This window comes from Vigna unguiculata, chromosome 3 (assembly GCF_037176805.1).
Source record: "Vigna unguiculata cultivar grain cowpea cultivar isolate G323 ecotype 2 chromosome 3, ASM3717680v1, whole genome shotgun sequence".
Classification (NCBI taxonomy): domain Eukaryota; kingdom Viridiplantae; phylum Streptophyta; class Magnoliopsida; order Fabales; family Fabaceae; genus Vigna; species Vigna unguiculata.
The window spans coordinates 51,469,258-51,482,581 of NC_140794.1; the positions used below are offsets into that span (position 1 = coordinate 51,469,258).

A 13,324-nucleotide genomic window follows, 5' to 3' on the forward strand; every position below is an offset into this window, starting at 1 on the left:
TAGTATTATTAAAAAAAAGGTTAAATACATTTATTATAAATTTTTCACCCAAATATACTCATTTTCCATTTAATTTAGATTATCTCACTTTTTCTTAATTAAACAATCTTATTTTCTTTTTTCTCTTTTCTTACCATTTTCACACCTATCCCATTCCAAACAAACTTAAACCATTATTTTTCAAGATGACTTCTCTATCCATTTCTTTTATGGACAGTTATTAGTTGTTAATTTTTTCGAAAAAAGTTGGACTTTGAACCTCTCTCACCCTCACTTATAAATCTTATCAAATCAACTTTATTGCTCAATCCATTTATCCATCTATTGATGTTGCTTCTCCACTTCAGCCAACATCTCAAGTATTACATTTTTTTTTAATCAAAAGTGAGCTAAAAGTCAAAGTATTTTCATGGGTCCACTTGAAACCTAGTTCAAAATTCTAAAGGATGAAGTAGAAACAAACCACCACCGATCATAATGATATAATACGTCAATAATCTTAAGACAAATGAAAAAAAAATGATCTTTAGTTATATGTTATATACAACTAATTATCAAAGATACAAATCAAGACAAGTGATCACATATTATACAATAAATCCTTGGTTAGTCTAACATAAGATTAAACTTAATAACTTAAAACTTCATCACACATGTTTTAGTAAAGTCTAAGCATATGTAGATTGCTTAACATCATAGTACTAACAAATCAATTTAGATTAGAAATTATAAGAGATAGACATGATGGTAATACATTGCTAACTTAACTGAATTACCACTTTGTTTAGACAAACTCACAATTCCGCTCAAATGACATGAATAAAATGCTTATTTTCAAATAATTTTAAGTTTACAATGTCTAGCTTTAGCGGTTATAATACTTAGCTTTAGTGTTCTAAATATTTAGTGTAACGGAAAGAAATAAAGTCAACTTAACTTACTTGGTGTGCCAATTCCATTAACAAACCCCAAAAGGAGAAAATGTAATAGGAAGAATTCAAAACAGACACAAAAATACTGCTTAAGCAAGATTGATTCACTTAAGCAATGTATTTGTTTTGTGATGAATTTTGTAACGAATCATTTGTGATGATTATTCTATTTATAAAAAAATGTTACTGATTATTGACTACCGAATTTATAATGTAGTAAGAATTTAGAATCATAAAATTCTATCAAAAAAAACCTTATAAATTATTTCTAGACGAGTTTTGTGTCAATTTTAAAGATGATATACTTTGTCCAAATTCTTAAAGATGATATATTTTTGTCCAAATTCTTGACAAAGGGGACAAAGTATGTCACAAATTACTAAATTGGTCACAAAATGGGATATAATTTTCATTGATTGATGTTTATCCCAAAAAGTTTCATAAACAATAAATGTTATTTTGGTCTTGTTTAAGAGAGAAAGGGAGGAAGGAATTTGAACTATTTATAAAATGTTTGTAATTTCTTGCAACATAAAGTATGTTTTTTTTGTCTAAGGTAATGAAGGGAGGAGTTACAAGTTGTGTTCTTAGTTTTAAAATAGAAGAAAGAAGGAGTCTGGTTGTTCTGCTGATTTTTTTTTATTGTTTTCTGTTGAGCATTAAAAATACATTGTTTTGGTATTTTAGAGATAATTTTAATATATTTTAAAATTTTAAAATTAATGGTCATCAGTGTATTTTAAAAACACAACAAAAGAACAACAGAGAAAAATTAGTAGAGAATCCAAACTCAGAAAAAAGCTAAGAGGATGAAGAAGTTAAATAGTTGGAAAAGTTAGAAAGATTTTGAGGTTGTTTAAGAACTAACTAAGGTTATAAGGTAAAATAATACTATATGATAGTAAAAGAAAACTAAGGATTAAAGATAGGAAAGTGAGGGGATAAAAGGATAGAAAATGTACTAGTTATTTATTTATTTTTTCTATTTTAAGTAATTCAATTATTTCAATATTTATAATTTTTTTATAATCAAATAACATTTTTTTCCATATAGTTGACATCTATAATGAATTACATTCTTAAAATATTTTATGCTAAGCCTTTATTAAAATTTTCAATTAAGAATTAAGATTATAAGTATGTTTAAGTTTAAAACGTAATATTGTTATTAATAGATAAAATTCACAATTTTTATTTTAAGTCTCACACACATAAAATATATTCGTCTAGGTCTATATAATTATTTTATGGTCAACATATTTCTTACTAAAAAATCATCAATATATTTCAATTGTCGTATTAAACGTTTCAGTTACAAATTAATAGTTCAAAAAAACCGTTACAAATTAATTCAAATACATTAAAAGTACCATTTAGTACGATTCAATCCATTTTCAACGCTAAACATTGAAAATCAAATTAAGTCATAGTATATATATTTTTTATTTCCAATTTCTTTTGTCTATTAATTTAGTTGGTTTTCAAATTATAACTATTAAATAGAACAATTCAGGAAAACGAATTGGCTAAATTTGTCCGAACTTGTTTATTTAGATAGTTTAAGTGCATTATTGGTTATAACTCGTATATTTATTTACTAACCGGTTATTGTGTTACATTAAAAAGCAACGAACAAAAGAAAATGATTATATTATGATTTTTATTTTTTTTAACTAATATCTTTTATTTTTTTAATATAGTTTTGTGTGAATTATTGACTAATGAATTATTATATTTTTTCATAAAAAAATTAATACATACATTAAATTATGTCAGAAAATAAATAATAAAAATTAAAAAATAAGAGTTACAGTATAATTTTCCTTAAAACGTCACAAATTAAACTTTGAATTTATGAAAACAATTTCTATTTTGATAGGGTATTTGGGTATCCGACCGAGAAAGTTAGATGGCAAATTTATCAACGGCGAAATTAATGTGAGAACATTTATGAGTCGTCACATGTGCCATTAAGTTTTCTTCCCACCCCCAAACATCATTTATGGCCTTTCACCCCAAATTCTTCACCACCCCCTAACCTCATTTAGGTACATGTTATGCACTCACACCATTCCTATTCTCTAATTTTAAATAAATAAAAATACTTTATACTTATCCCGCTAATTTTTTATATATTTCTCAGGACTTATTAAACAATTAAAATACGAAATATTTATTAATAACAAGGTGAAAATGAAGTTTCTTACTGAGGTGAATAAAATGACCTATAATGGTGATAATAAAAGCATTGAAAAATCTTTTCAAAACTGTGTCCTTCTGTGCGCAGTGCGAGAAGCGAGCGAGAAAGAGATGAGGGGTTTGAATCAATTAGGGGCAGTTGAGACCATCTACGAGGAAGAATGCGAGTTTTCTTCAACCTCTTCTCGTTCCCTTTCGCCATCATTCTCCTCTTCTCCTGCATCACTTCACTCCAGAGTAAAAGCCTGGTAACAAATCCTTCACTCCATTGTTCATCTCTCACCATGGTCTCCGATTATGTTTAGTTTCTCATTTTAGTATTAAAAATTCATCCAGGTCTCTGAAAATAGGCCGTGAAACAGATGTCTTGATTCGTGTTCAAGGAACGTGTTTTCGTCTGCACAAGGTTGGTTCATTTACCACCAGTGATTTTCTGCTTCATATTATGCTCTGCAACTGATATTAGTTCAACTCTGTTTTTCTCTATGGCTTGCGTGAGGTTACAGTGTTGGTTTTTTAGGAGAACAATTTCTTTACCAACTTCATTCTTTGATTCATCGTGAGCCTTCTGTACTTAGTAATACACAATCATACCCGCATCCAAACGTTTATTCTCGTAATAACAAATTAACATTAACCTTGGGATTTTCTGAGTAATATCTCACTAAATGTTTGGCTCAATTTGTAGTTTTCCTACTTGCGATTACTAGAGTTAAAGAAAAGTTAAAACGCAAACCTGATTATTGGTAGTGGCAATAGAACAAATTAGGATGAATAAGAACAATGTTGGATGGCCATCGGAAAAGGAGAATAACCTATGAACAAGGTATATGAATCTACTTCCAGCTAGCGAAAGAACGTTAGGAACTACTTTATTTTTTTCAGCATTTCAGGTCAAAATGTTGTTCACACGCTACATCAATTGTCAATTCTACACATGTACATCAGCCCCTTAGGCTTGAAAAGTTCTTATTTTAATTAAATATAATTATAATGTTTAACAACCTATTTTATGTAAAAGTACTTCACAATCTTATTATAGAAATATAAATATCAGAGGGACTAGACTAATTTGTAAATGTTATTATTATAGAAAGATTGTAAATGAGTTATATATACATAAATAAAGAGATTTCAAAACACCAGTTTCCAATTAAAAACACAGCATTAAGTTATTATTTTCCTATACCTAAAACCTAGAGGAGTCCAGCAAGTTGTTTTCCAAAAAATCCCACTCAATTGAGGTTACAGGAACAGCTAGAGTTAGCAGCATATTTACATAATTCTCAACCAAGCTTATTGACGATGCTGCCAATTGCTGTCACGTCTCAACCCCATGAACATTGTAAAATTCAAAAGTGAATCACACTATGTATAGTATTCCATCTATTCTAAATTTATTGTGTGATTAAACAATGTTGTGATCATTAGTTGAGTGGAAAGTAATAACATAAGAATCCATTCCATGTATGTTGTGGGAAGCTTCAGTGACGCCCTGTTTTGTCTTGACATGACCCTTTTAGATCAGTAATTGCTTTTCATGGCGCGGCTTTTAAATCCTAACAAGTAGGGACATTGCTTTAATTTAATTATTACCAATTACATAGAAACAAGCGCTGTACTTTTTTTCCCTGATAATGAAACGATGGACACTCATGATGTTCTCCGTTTTTACTTTTTTCCCAGGACCGTGTGGTTTCACAAAGTTCATACCTAAAACGCCATTTAACGGAAACTTCGGACCTCACTATCTCTCCCCCGTTAAACATAACGGCCGAGACCTTCGCCGCTGTAGCCGAATTCTGTTACAACGTCAGAGTTCAGATGACGCCGGCCAATGTGGCCGTCATCAGAACGGCGTCGGAGATGCTGGGAATGACGGCAGCAGACGGCCTGAGCCACATTGCCGAAACGTGCTTCTGCGAAGTCGTTTGCACCAACCCAGAGCAGGCGTTAACGGTTCTCCGTTCGTGCATACCGTTACTTCCCGAGGCTGAAACGACGGCGACTCTCGTTAGCAGATGCATTGAAGCGCTTGTTACAATTCACGGCATCACTCGTTTAAATGAGGTGAATGAAATGCAGCCGCGAGATTTTCAAATTGTGGCTGAATCATTCGGTAGAAGGTTCGAGAACCACGACGTTCTCTACAAGATGATTGATTGGTATCTTCAGGTATGACACGTGTCTCGTTTTATTGGATCAAAGTTATACTCTTGTTGCTACTGATTTTAGAGGCATATTTGGTATTTGTGAAGGAAAACAAGTTTAAGAAAGTCACGGAGGATGAGAGAACTGGAATATGCAGTTGCATAGATTGTACGAAGCTCTCGAGTGTTGCCCTGGTAGAGTGTGTTCAAAACCCTAGAATGCCGTTGAGATTGGTGATGCGAGCGGTGCTGGTGGAACATCTCAACACTCGGCACTCCATAGCCATAGCAAGCTCTCAAGTTCAACGTCATCAACTCCGATTCGAGAGTAACGAGGGACGACAACGACGGCGTTCCATGACGCTCGGGGACTTCCTCCATCGCGACGCGGCGTTGCGGCAAACGGAGCGACTGAAGACGGCGATGGATTCGACGAATGCGCGCATTGGAAGTCTAGAAGAAGAGATGAGGTGCATGAACAGAGTGTTGAGAGAATGTGAAGGGAAGGAAGGGGAAGAAGAGAGAGGTGTGTTGGGGTCAGAGCGTTCGGCGAGTTTCCATTTTGTGCCGGTTGAGAATGGTAGGGTTAAGAAGGGAGAACGATGGTCGAGATCGTCTTCGAGAATTGATTTTGACGGGAGAAAGGAAGAACGTCAGGGGAAGAGGTCTTCTTTCTCTGTTGATGTTGGGAGCGTGACTCCGAAGATGAACGGGACTTTCCGGCAGAGGTTCGTGATTGGACTCAGGAATGCATTTCGGGTACAAAACTCAACGTCAACTTGACTCGAGAAACAAGTTACGCGAGTTTGTTTGGAATTGAAGATTGTTGTGGTACATACTTGACAATTGTAACCTACCATCTCGACTATGGTGGAAGAGAGCATCTACAATGCACAATGCACAATGCACCTTTGTTTTGCTTATTTTTATTTTTTCGCTTCTAAAATAAAACACAAATTTTAAAATTTTATATTAAATTCATTCCAACCTTAAATCTGATAATAAAACGTTTCACCTCATTCTTGTTAAATTTTGTGATTGCAAAATATATTTATATGATAATGTCATTGTCGCAACCAAGATCACGACAGAAAGATAAACCAAAAATTAAAATTTGCAAAACCAGTAAAGTGGAATGACAAACCAAAAATTCCACCCCTACTGGACTGGGGTGGGGAAGGGAGAGTGGGAAGTGGGCTCCCTTCGCTTTATTTATTCTATTTATTGAGAACATTGGGTCCTAATCGGTCAAACAAACCTATGTGAAGTTATGGAATGCTTCTTTTATGATCTATAGACGAGACGTTTTAGCACCTAAAGCGTACGGCACTTCACTCTGAGGAGATAAACGATAAGACTATATTTGACTTCCTTAATATCCCTCAGGATATAGAGAGGAGGAATTTATGGAAGACATGGTTTGGTCGAGATCGGAAACATTCTTTAGTTTTTTTCTTTGTGAATTCTGGGTTGTACGTCAATTCAGGCTCGGCAGTGAGCCATCACATCACTGTCTAGTCGCCACTATAGTTTATTTTAGGAAATTAAGGGAAAAAAAATAAAACAAGGTTTGTGAAATATCAGATTTTGGGTCCAGGAGTCAATTACGCGTGGGGAAGGTATTAGCACCCCACAACGTCTGTCCTAAGACATTACCTTTAATTAAATGTGCAAAAAGTTATGTGGATTTTCAAAATATTTATTTTTGCCAAAAAATAATATAAAAGGATTTACAAAAAAACAAAAATATTTTTTTATTTTTTAGGCCCGACAAGGATTAATCCTTGCTCCTACGTATCTCCATTTACAATGGAGAATCGGATTATGTAGTTCTTTATGAAAAAACTATTTAAAAAGCTATTTGAAAAATGATTTATTTTCTTTTATAATTTTGAAAACCTTTTTATTTAAATTTTAGTATTATTTTAAAATTGGTATCACGCGACGCGAGCAGCCGGACAAACACTCTAAATAAATTCTTTTTCTCTAATCTTTTATTTTTTTAATCATTTATAAATTTTTAATATTCTTTTAAAGTTATTTTAGAATAGTTGTAGATGTCATTGCGACGTGAACAACCAAATAGATATAGAAGAGTAATTAAAGAAAGTTATTTTTTTATTTTTAGATCAGCTCTATATATTGTTTAAAAAAATAAAAGTCTAAATCTGATGTCAAGCGATGTGAGCGGTTGTGCAGACACTAAAGGAATGAGGAAAAATATTTTTTATGATTAAAAAAAAGAATTAAAATTAAAAAAACTAAATCAAAAGATGAAAGAATTGAGAATGACGTACCTTACACAATTTAATATCTCCTCACCTTTTCTCTCTTTTTTTTACTTCCTTTTCTAATATTTTTGTGTTTTTTTTTTCCAATAGAGATAAAGATGAGAGGTGTCTATGTGTAGGGATGGCAACGGGGCGGGACGAGGACGAGTTTCGCTATTCCCATACCCAAACCCAACGGGTATCAAAATTTTATCCCATCCTCATCCCCGTCGGGTAACGGGTATAATCTCGTACACATACTCGTACTCGTTTCCTTACTACTTTAATATAAATTTTAATTAATTTTTATAAAATAATAAAAAATTACTATAAAGGAAACATAATATTATCAAATATTCAATATTAGGATGATGATTGTTTCTTCGATATAAATACTTTGAAATAAATTATAATTGTTTACATTTTAGATTAGAATACCAAATAAAATTTCATGAGAACTAAAACATTTATTAAATTTGCAAACTGCAAACATTAATGAAACCTAGTTGATAAAATTTAAAAATATTTTTAAACAAATTTAAAGGAAAACAATATTAAAATTAAAATATATTTTAAATGTTTGTTTACTCCAATTTTTTAAATTCTAATGAATCCCTTTTTTTATACACTAATCAAAATGATAATACATCACTTAATCAAAATGACGCAAATAACAAATAATAAACATAATAATAAAATTTTAACATGGATATTGTATCTTTTGAACTCCAAAATATGTTGGATGGTGATAAAAAAATATTCATGGCAATTACATTAAATCTTGATATTGTAGTAAATAAAAGATATTTATACAATTATAGTGAAAAATTACAGTATAATTGATATAATGAGTTAGAAATAAAAAATAATTAGATAAAATATACTTAAATAGTATTCTACATGATGAAAATAAACAAAAAATAAAAATAATAAAAATTTAACAAATGTATGTCTTAGAAACAATTTGAGAAACTGTTGAAAGAAATCGGACAAAGAAAAACGAATGTATAATTAAGGGTATGATAAGATGAAAAATACCTTAGACATCTAAGAACATTTTTCAAATATCAAAATATATATTCAATGGTTGAGAAATAATTGTTTTAGCGAAACAAAAAAGTTTTTCAAATGAAACAAAAATTAATAAAAATAAGTAAAGAATTTTTTTTTATATTACCTAGTAAATGAAATGATAAAAATAAACAAAAAATAAAAATATTAAAAATTTAACAAATGTATGTATTAGAAACAATTTGAGAAACTATTGAAAGAAATCGCACAAAGAAAAATGAATGTATAATTAAGGGTATGATAAGATGAAAAATACCTTATATATCTAAAAACATTTTTTCAAATATCAACATATATAATCAATGGTTGAGAAATAATTGTTTTAGCGAAACAAAAAAATTCTTCAAATAAAACAAAAATTAATAAAAATAAGTAATTTTTTTTATATTACCTAGTAAATGAAAGGTTTATGTTATTAAACACTTAAATTGAGAATATTAAACATACTCATGTGAAAAGAAAGTATACAATAAATAAAAATATTAAAAAATAATAGAAATATTCAAATATGAGACATAAAAAATTTTTAATTGACATACATCATTTTAACATAATTACATAAATGTTAAGATAAGATGAAAAATATATTGGAGATGTGAATTAGTTTCATGACAAACCAAATAACTAGAAAAAAAAATTGCAGAAAAAAAAAATATATATATAGGGTTACTTAATTAATTGTGAATATTTTAATAATTTAAATAATGACGGAGATATGGCGGGGACGAGTATTATGGCGGGGACATATACATCCCCATAACCATCCCCATACCTAATTGAAAAAGTCGGGGATTTCCCATACCCATACCCATACCCAGTCAATGCGGGAATTCCCCTTCAAAACGGGGACGGGTTCGGGCAATTTCCACGGGAACGAGTTTATTTGTCATCTCTATCTATGTGGGTGGTGATGAGAGAGTGTAGAGAATGTTTTTTTTTCTCTTTTTTTTTCTGTCTCTTCTAATATTTTTTTTTTTGAAAGAGAGATAAAAAAAGAAGGTGTGTGTGGGAGTAGTAATGGGAAAGAATTAGAGAAGGATAGAGAATCCCCTCTTTTGCTTGTCCTGATAGAGTGCGTATTTATATTCACACCTTGTAATATCAACGCAAAATATCAGCCTTGATGCCTTAATTGTTAAGTGTAATGAACAATATAAGGAAAGAATGGATCATGATAGCAATATGTTATAGGAATCAAATCACAACAAATCAGAGTACAAAATCAATCTCAATTAGTAATATTAATTCTAGCCATCATAGCACAAAATCAATCCCAATTAGTAATATTGATTCTTACAATTTGAAGAGATATTGCTTCTAATTATTAGAATCATATCATCACTAATTTCTCTATCTATCAGAACAAAACAAAGGTAGAAGATATGTTTAGTTGTTGGATTCATGAAAAGGGATGTGATAACAAAATAGGCTCTTTTTTTTTTCCTTTTTTTTCTTTCTTTTCATCTCTTTTTTTTTTCTTTTTTTCCCTAAAATTAAAGTTTGAAAATCTTGGAAGAAAATTTTATTTCACATTTTTTTTTATTTTTTATTAACTAAAAATATTTTTTTATTTTATTTTTTTTTAAAATAAATTTATTCATCTGGACAAAATTGAGTGTTAACAGTCATATATTCGAACAAGGAGTAATTCATTCTGGCAATGTTTTGATGAGTTATATGTTTTAATGAAATGATAAGAATTAATTTTAAGTAAAGTAAAATATATTTTAAGGAAACAATTTATAAGATGTTTTTTTTTTATTTGATACTTGGTCAAAATCATACGAAAAATAACATTTCTCTAGAGCTTAAATTAGTTGCGAAAGAAGTTATGGGCTCTAAACCTTTAAACATATCTGAACAAAATTTTATATAAAATTCATTCCAACCTTAAAGTTGTTAGTAAAATGTTTCACCTCATTCAAGTTAAATTTTATGATTGCAAAATGATATTTATATGATAATATCATACATTCCAAAAAGAAGTAATTCACTTAAATAATGTTTTGATGAGTTATATGTTTTAATGAAAAAATACTGATACCCAATTTTATCTATCTTTAAAGAATTCAAGCATATATTTAATTTTATATCAGCGCAAATTTTTATAATTTTTTCACTTTTATGTTGTGTTTGTTTCTGTTAACGTTGTTTGTTTCCAGAAAAGTGTGAAGAAATGGTGGTGCGGATCTGTGAGTAATCCTTCTCCCATTTGTCTCACAAAAGTGAGAAGATTGCATGGAAAAGTCACGTCATGGTGAATTTATTTAGGAAAAATATTGTTTGACACCATTTGACGAATGGTAATTTGTATAAGGATAAAATAATCTTAATAAAAGGTTAACTTTTATGTTTTTAGAAAAAAGAAAAAATAAATAGTTATGAAGGATAGTGTCAAATGACAGTAAAAAAAAAATAGTATCTACCAATGTCCATTTACTTATATAAGACTCCTCACAATTTAATATTTTCATGCACTCTCTACTTATTTTTACTTATTTTTGGATTGGGTCTAGTTTTTCAAAGAGAAAAGTGATGAAGATGAAGCAGAGGAAGAAATTGATTATGGGAATTGAAAAAAAAAAAAGCATAATGACTAAGACAAATTGATTTGCTGCCGCTTTTTCACATGCTCCAAGTGTTGGTGACTTGGTGGTGTTCTTGGTCTCATGCTCATGGTGCAATCTCTGGTAGTGTGGCCTGACCCATGCTAGTTTGGCCTCTAGGTGTGTTGTAATGGTGCCTTGTTGGTGTTATCTATGGCTATTGTAGATAGTCTCTTGCCCAATAATTTTGAGAAAGTCAAAATAATATATTTAAAAATTTTGAACTCATCAATAATTTAATTAAAACTACAAATTTTCAGTTATTTCTTTTTCAATATAAATAACTATATTGCCGGCAATAAATTTATCTTTCATTTTATTCTGTAATCTTGTTTTGATAATCTTCATTGTGAAACCCCTCTTCTCTTTTTCTCATTTTCTCTCTGTTTGAAAAGAACAAAACCAGTTTCCTTCCACTTCTCTTCCTCTGCTCCTCATTTCTTCCTCAGCCTCTCTTCCAAAAATGGTTCTCTCACCATTTCTTTGAAGTGCAATCAGACTCTGGAAGAACTACTCCAACAGAACCCTTTGTTGATCCCTCTCCTAGCTCCTTCCCTCTAGGTGAGTCTCCACCCTTGCTTGGTTCCTTCATGGGTCACACGCAATATTTCCAACATATCTTGTGCACTGGTGCAGACTGAGATCCTGTAAAACTCATCTAGGGTTAAGGCAGATGAAATTATATTTCTAGCTTTTACATCATATTGAGCTCGTCTATTTTTGTCTGTTGTCCATTGCGAGAATGACTTTGGTTCCTGCACATCATTTACAATATTAACATGAACAAATGGACCATTTAACACAGCATCCCAAATACCTCTATCAATAGATTCCAGAAAAATTTGCATCCTAACTTTCCAGAAAGGATAATTTTCACCAGTAAATAAAGGAGGTCTGTTGATAGACGCACCCTCAGCAAAAGTTTGATTTTGTCCAACCATTTTCGAAAAATTTGAATAACTATGAAAGCAAGCTCTAATACCAATTGTTGGTATCGCACAGCGAAATGTTTAAGCGTTTGGACAAAAACCAAGAGGGGGTGAATTGGTTTTAAGTAATAAAATTAATACTTTAAAATTTGTCCAAAATTTTATCGATTAAATCAAATATTAATTTCTTTAAACACAATAATAGATGGAATAAAGAGATAGAGAAGAAAATTGAACACAAGTATTTATACTAGTTCGGATCAAAAGATCCTACGTCCAGTTGTTAATCTCTCAAAAACAAGATTAACTAAATCACTAACAAATATCAGATTACAATCAGATAATAAAAGAGTAAGGAAAGAAAACACCTCTCTTGAACACACAAGAGATGAACACCTTTCTCTGAATCACATAGAGAACCTTGACCTTAGCTTTCCTAGCAACAATAACAGCACTCAATCTCAGAAAACCTCTCAGGAAAAGTTATCGCTCTACCCACACTAGGTTTTTCAAAGCTTCTTTTGAGAACACTCTTTGCAGTCACAACACTAGCACTCTAACTTCTCAAAAAGGTAAGTTAGAAGTAACTCTGATGTTCCTTAAATAGGGGTTCCAAAAATTAGGTCAAAAACTGAACAATCGCGCCCAACTGACCAGGATAATTGATTTTAATCGATTATTCCAGTGTATTTTCTGAAAATAATTTTTTGAGCAGATAATCGATTATCAGAGGTGATAATCGATTATTCCAGTGCTTTCCTGAAAAAATTGACTCAGCTCAGGATAATCAATTATCCTAAGTGATAATCGATTATCACTTTGATTTTTCGAGAAATACCAGAATTTGCTCTTTGCATATTGATTCTAACTATTCTAATTACACTACAAGATAACTTTAAACATAACAACACATGTTCTTCATATTGACTTCCATATGGCTTTTAGGCTTCTTTTATCATCATCAAAACCTTGCTTCAGCATTAGACTTGTATTTGCTTTTGCCAACATATACATATGGTGAAATTGCATGGAATTGGATTATGAGAAGATGTGGTTGAACTAGGATTTCAAGGGAAATTCTAAGGGAAGTGTTTAGTGTATGTAAGAACATAAAGACTCAATTTTTGTTGCTATCCTGACGCTCCAATAACCATTAAGAGTCATGTA

General features: G+C 30.8%; 1 protein-coding gene across 1 annotated transcript; it reads left to right on the top strand.

The window, feature by feature from the left end:
• Window positions 1–3,189: 3,189 nt before the first annotated feature.
• Window positions 3,190–6,204, top strand: LOC114175920 (Phototropic-responsive NPH3 family protein). Its single transcript, XM_028060764.2, has 4 exons — window positions 3,190–3,379; window positions 3,468–3,537; window positions 4,818–5,306; window positions 5,390–6,204. Exons 1-4 carry the CDS (start codon window positions 3,243–3,245, stop codon window positions 6,062–6,064), a joined length of 1,371 nt encoding a protein of 456 aa, XP_027916565.2. The 5' UTR covers window positions 3,190–3,242; the 3' UTR covers window positions 6,065–6,204.
• Window positions 6,205–13,324: the final 7,120 nt, after the last annotated feature.

What these genes read in the sequence shown, in the direction of transcription:
- LOC114175920 (XM_028060764.2), top strand. Translation starts at nt 3,243, where the DNA reads ATGAGGGGTTTGAATCAATTAGGGGCAGTTGAGACCATCTACGAGGAA. An exon ending in CACTCCAGAGTAAAAGCCTG is followed by an intron (nt 3,380 to 3,467) that starts GTAACAAATCCT and finishes AAATTCATCCAG; the next exon opens with GTCTCTGAAAATAGGCCGTG. An exon ending in CGTGTTTTCGTCTGCACAAG is followed by an intron (nt 3,538 to 4,817) that starts GTTGGTTCATTT and finishes CTTTTTTCCCAG; the next exon opens with GACCGTGTGGTTTCACAAAG.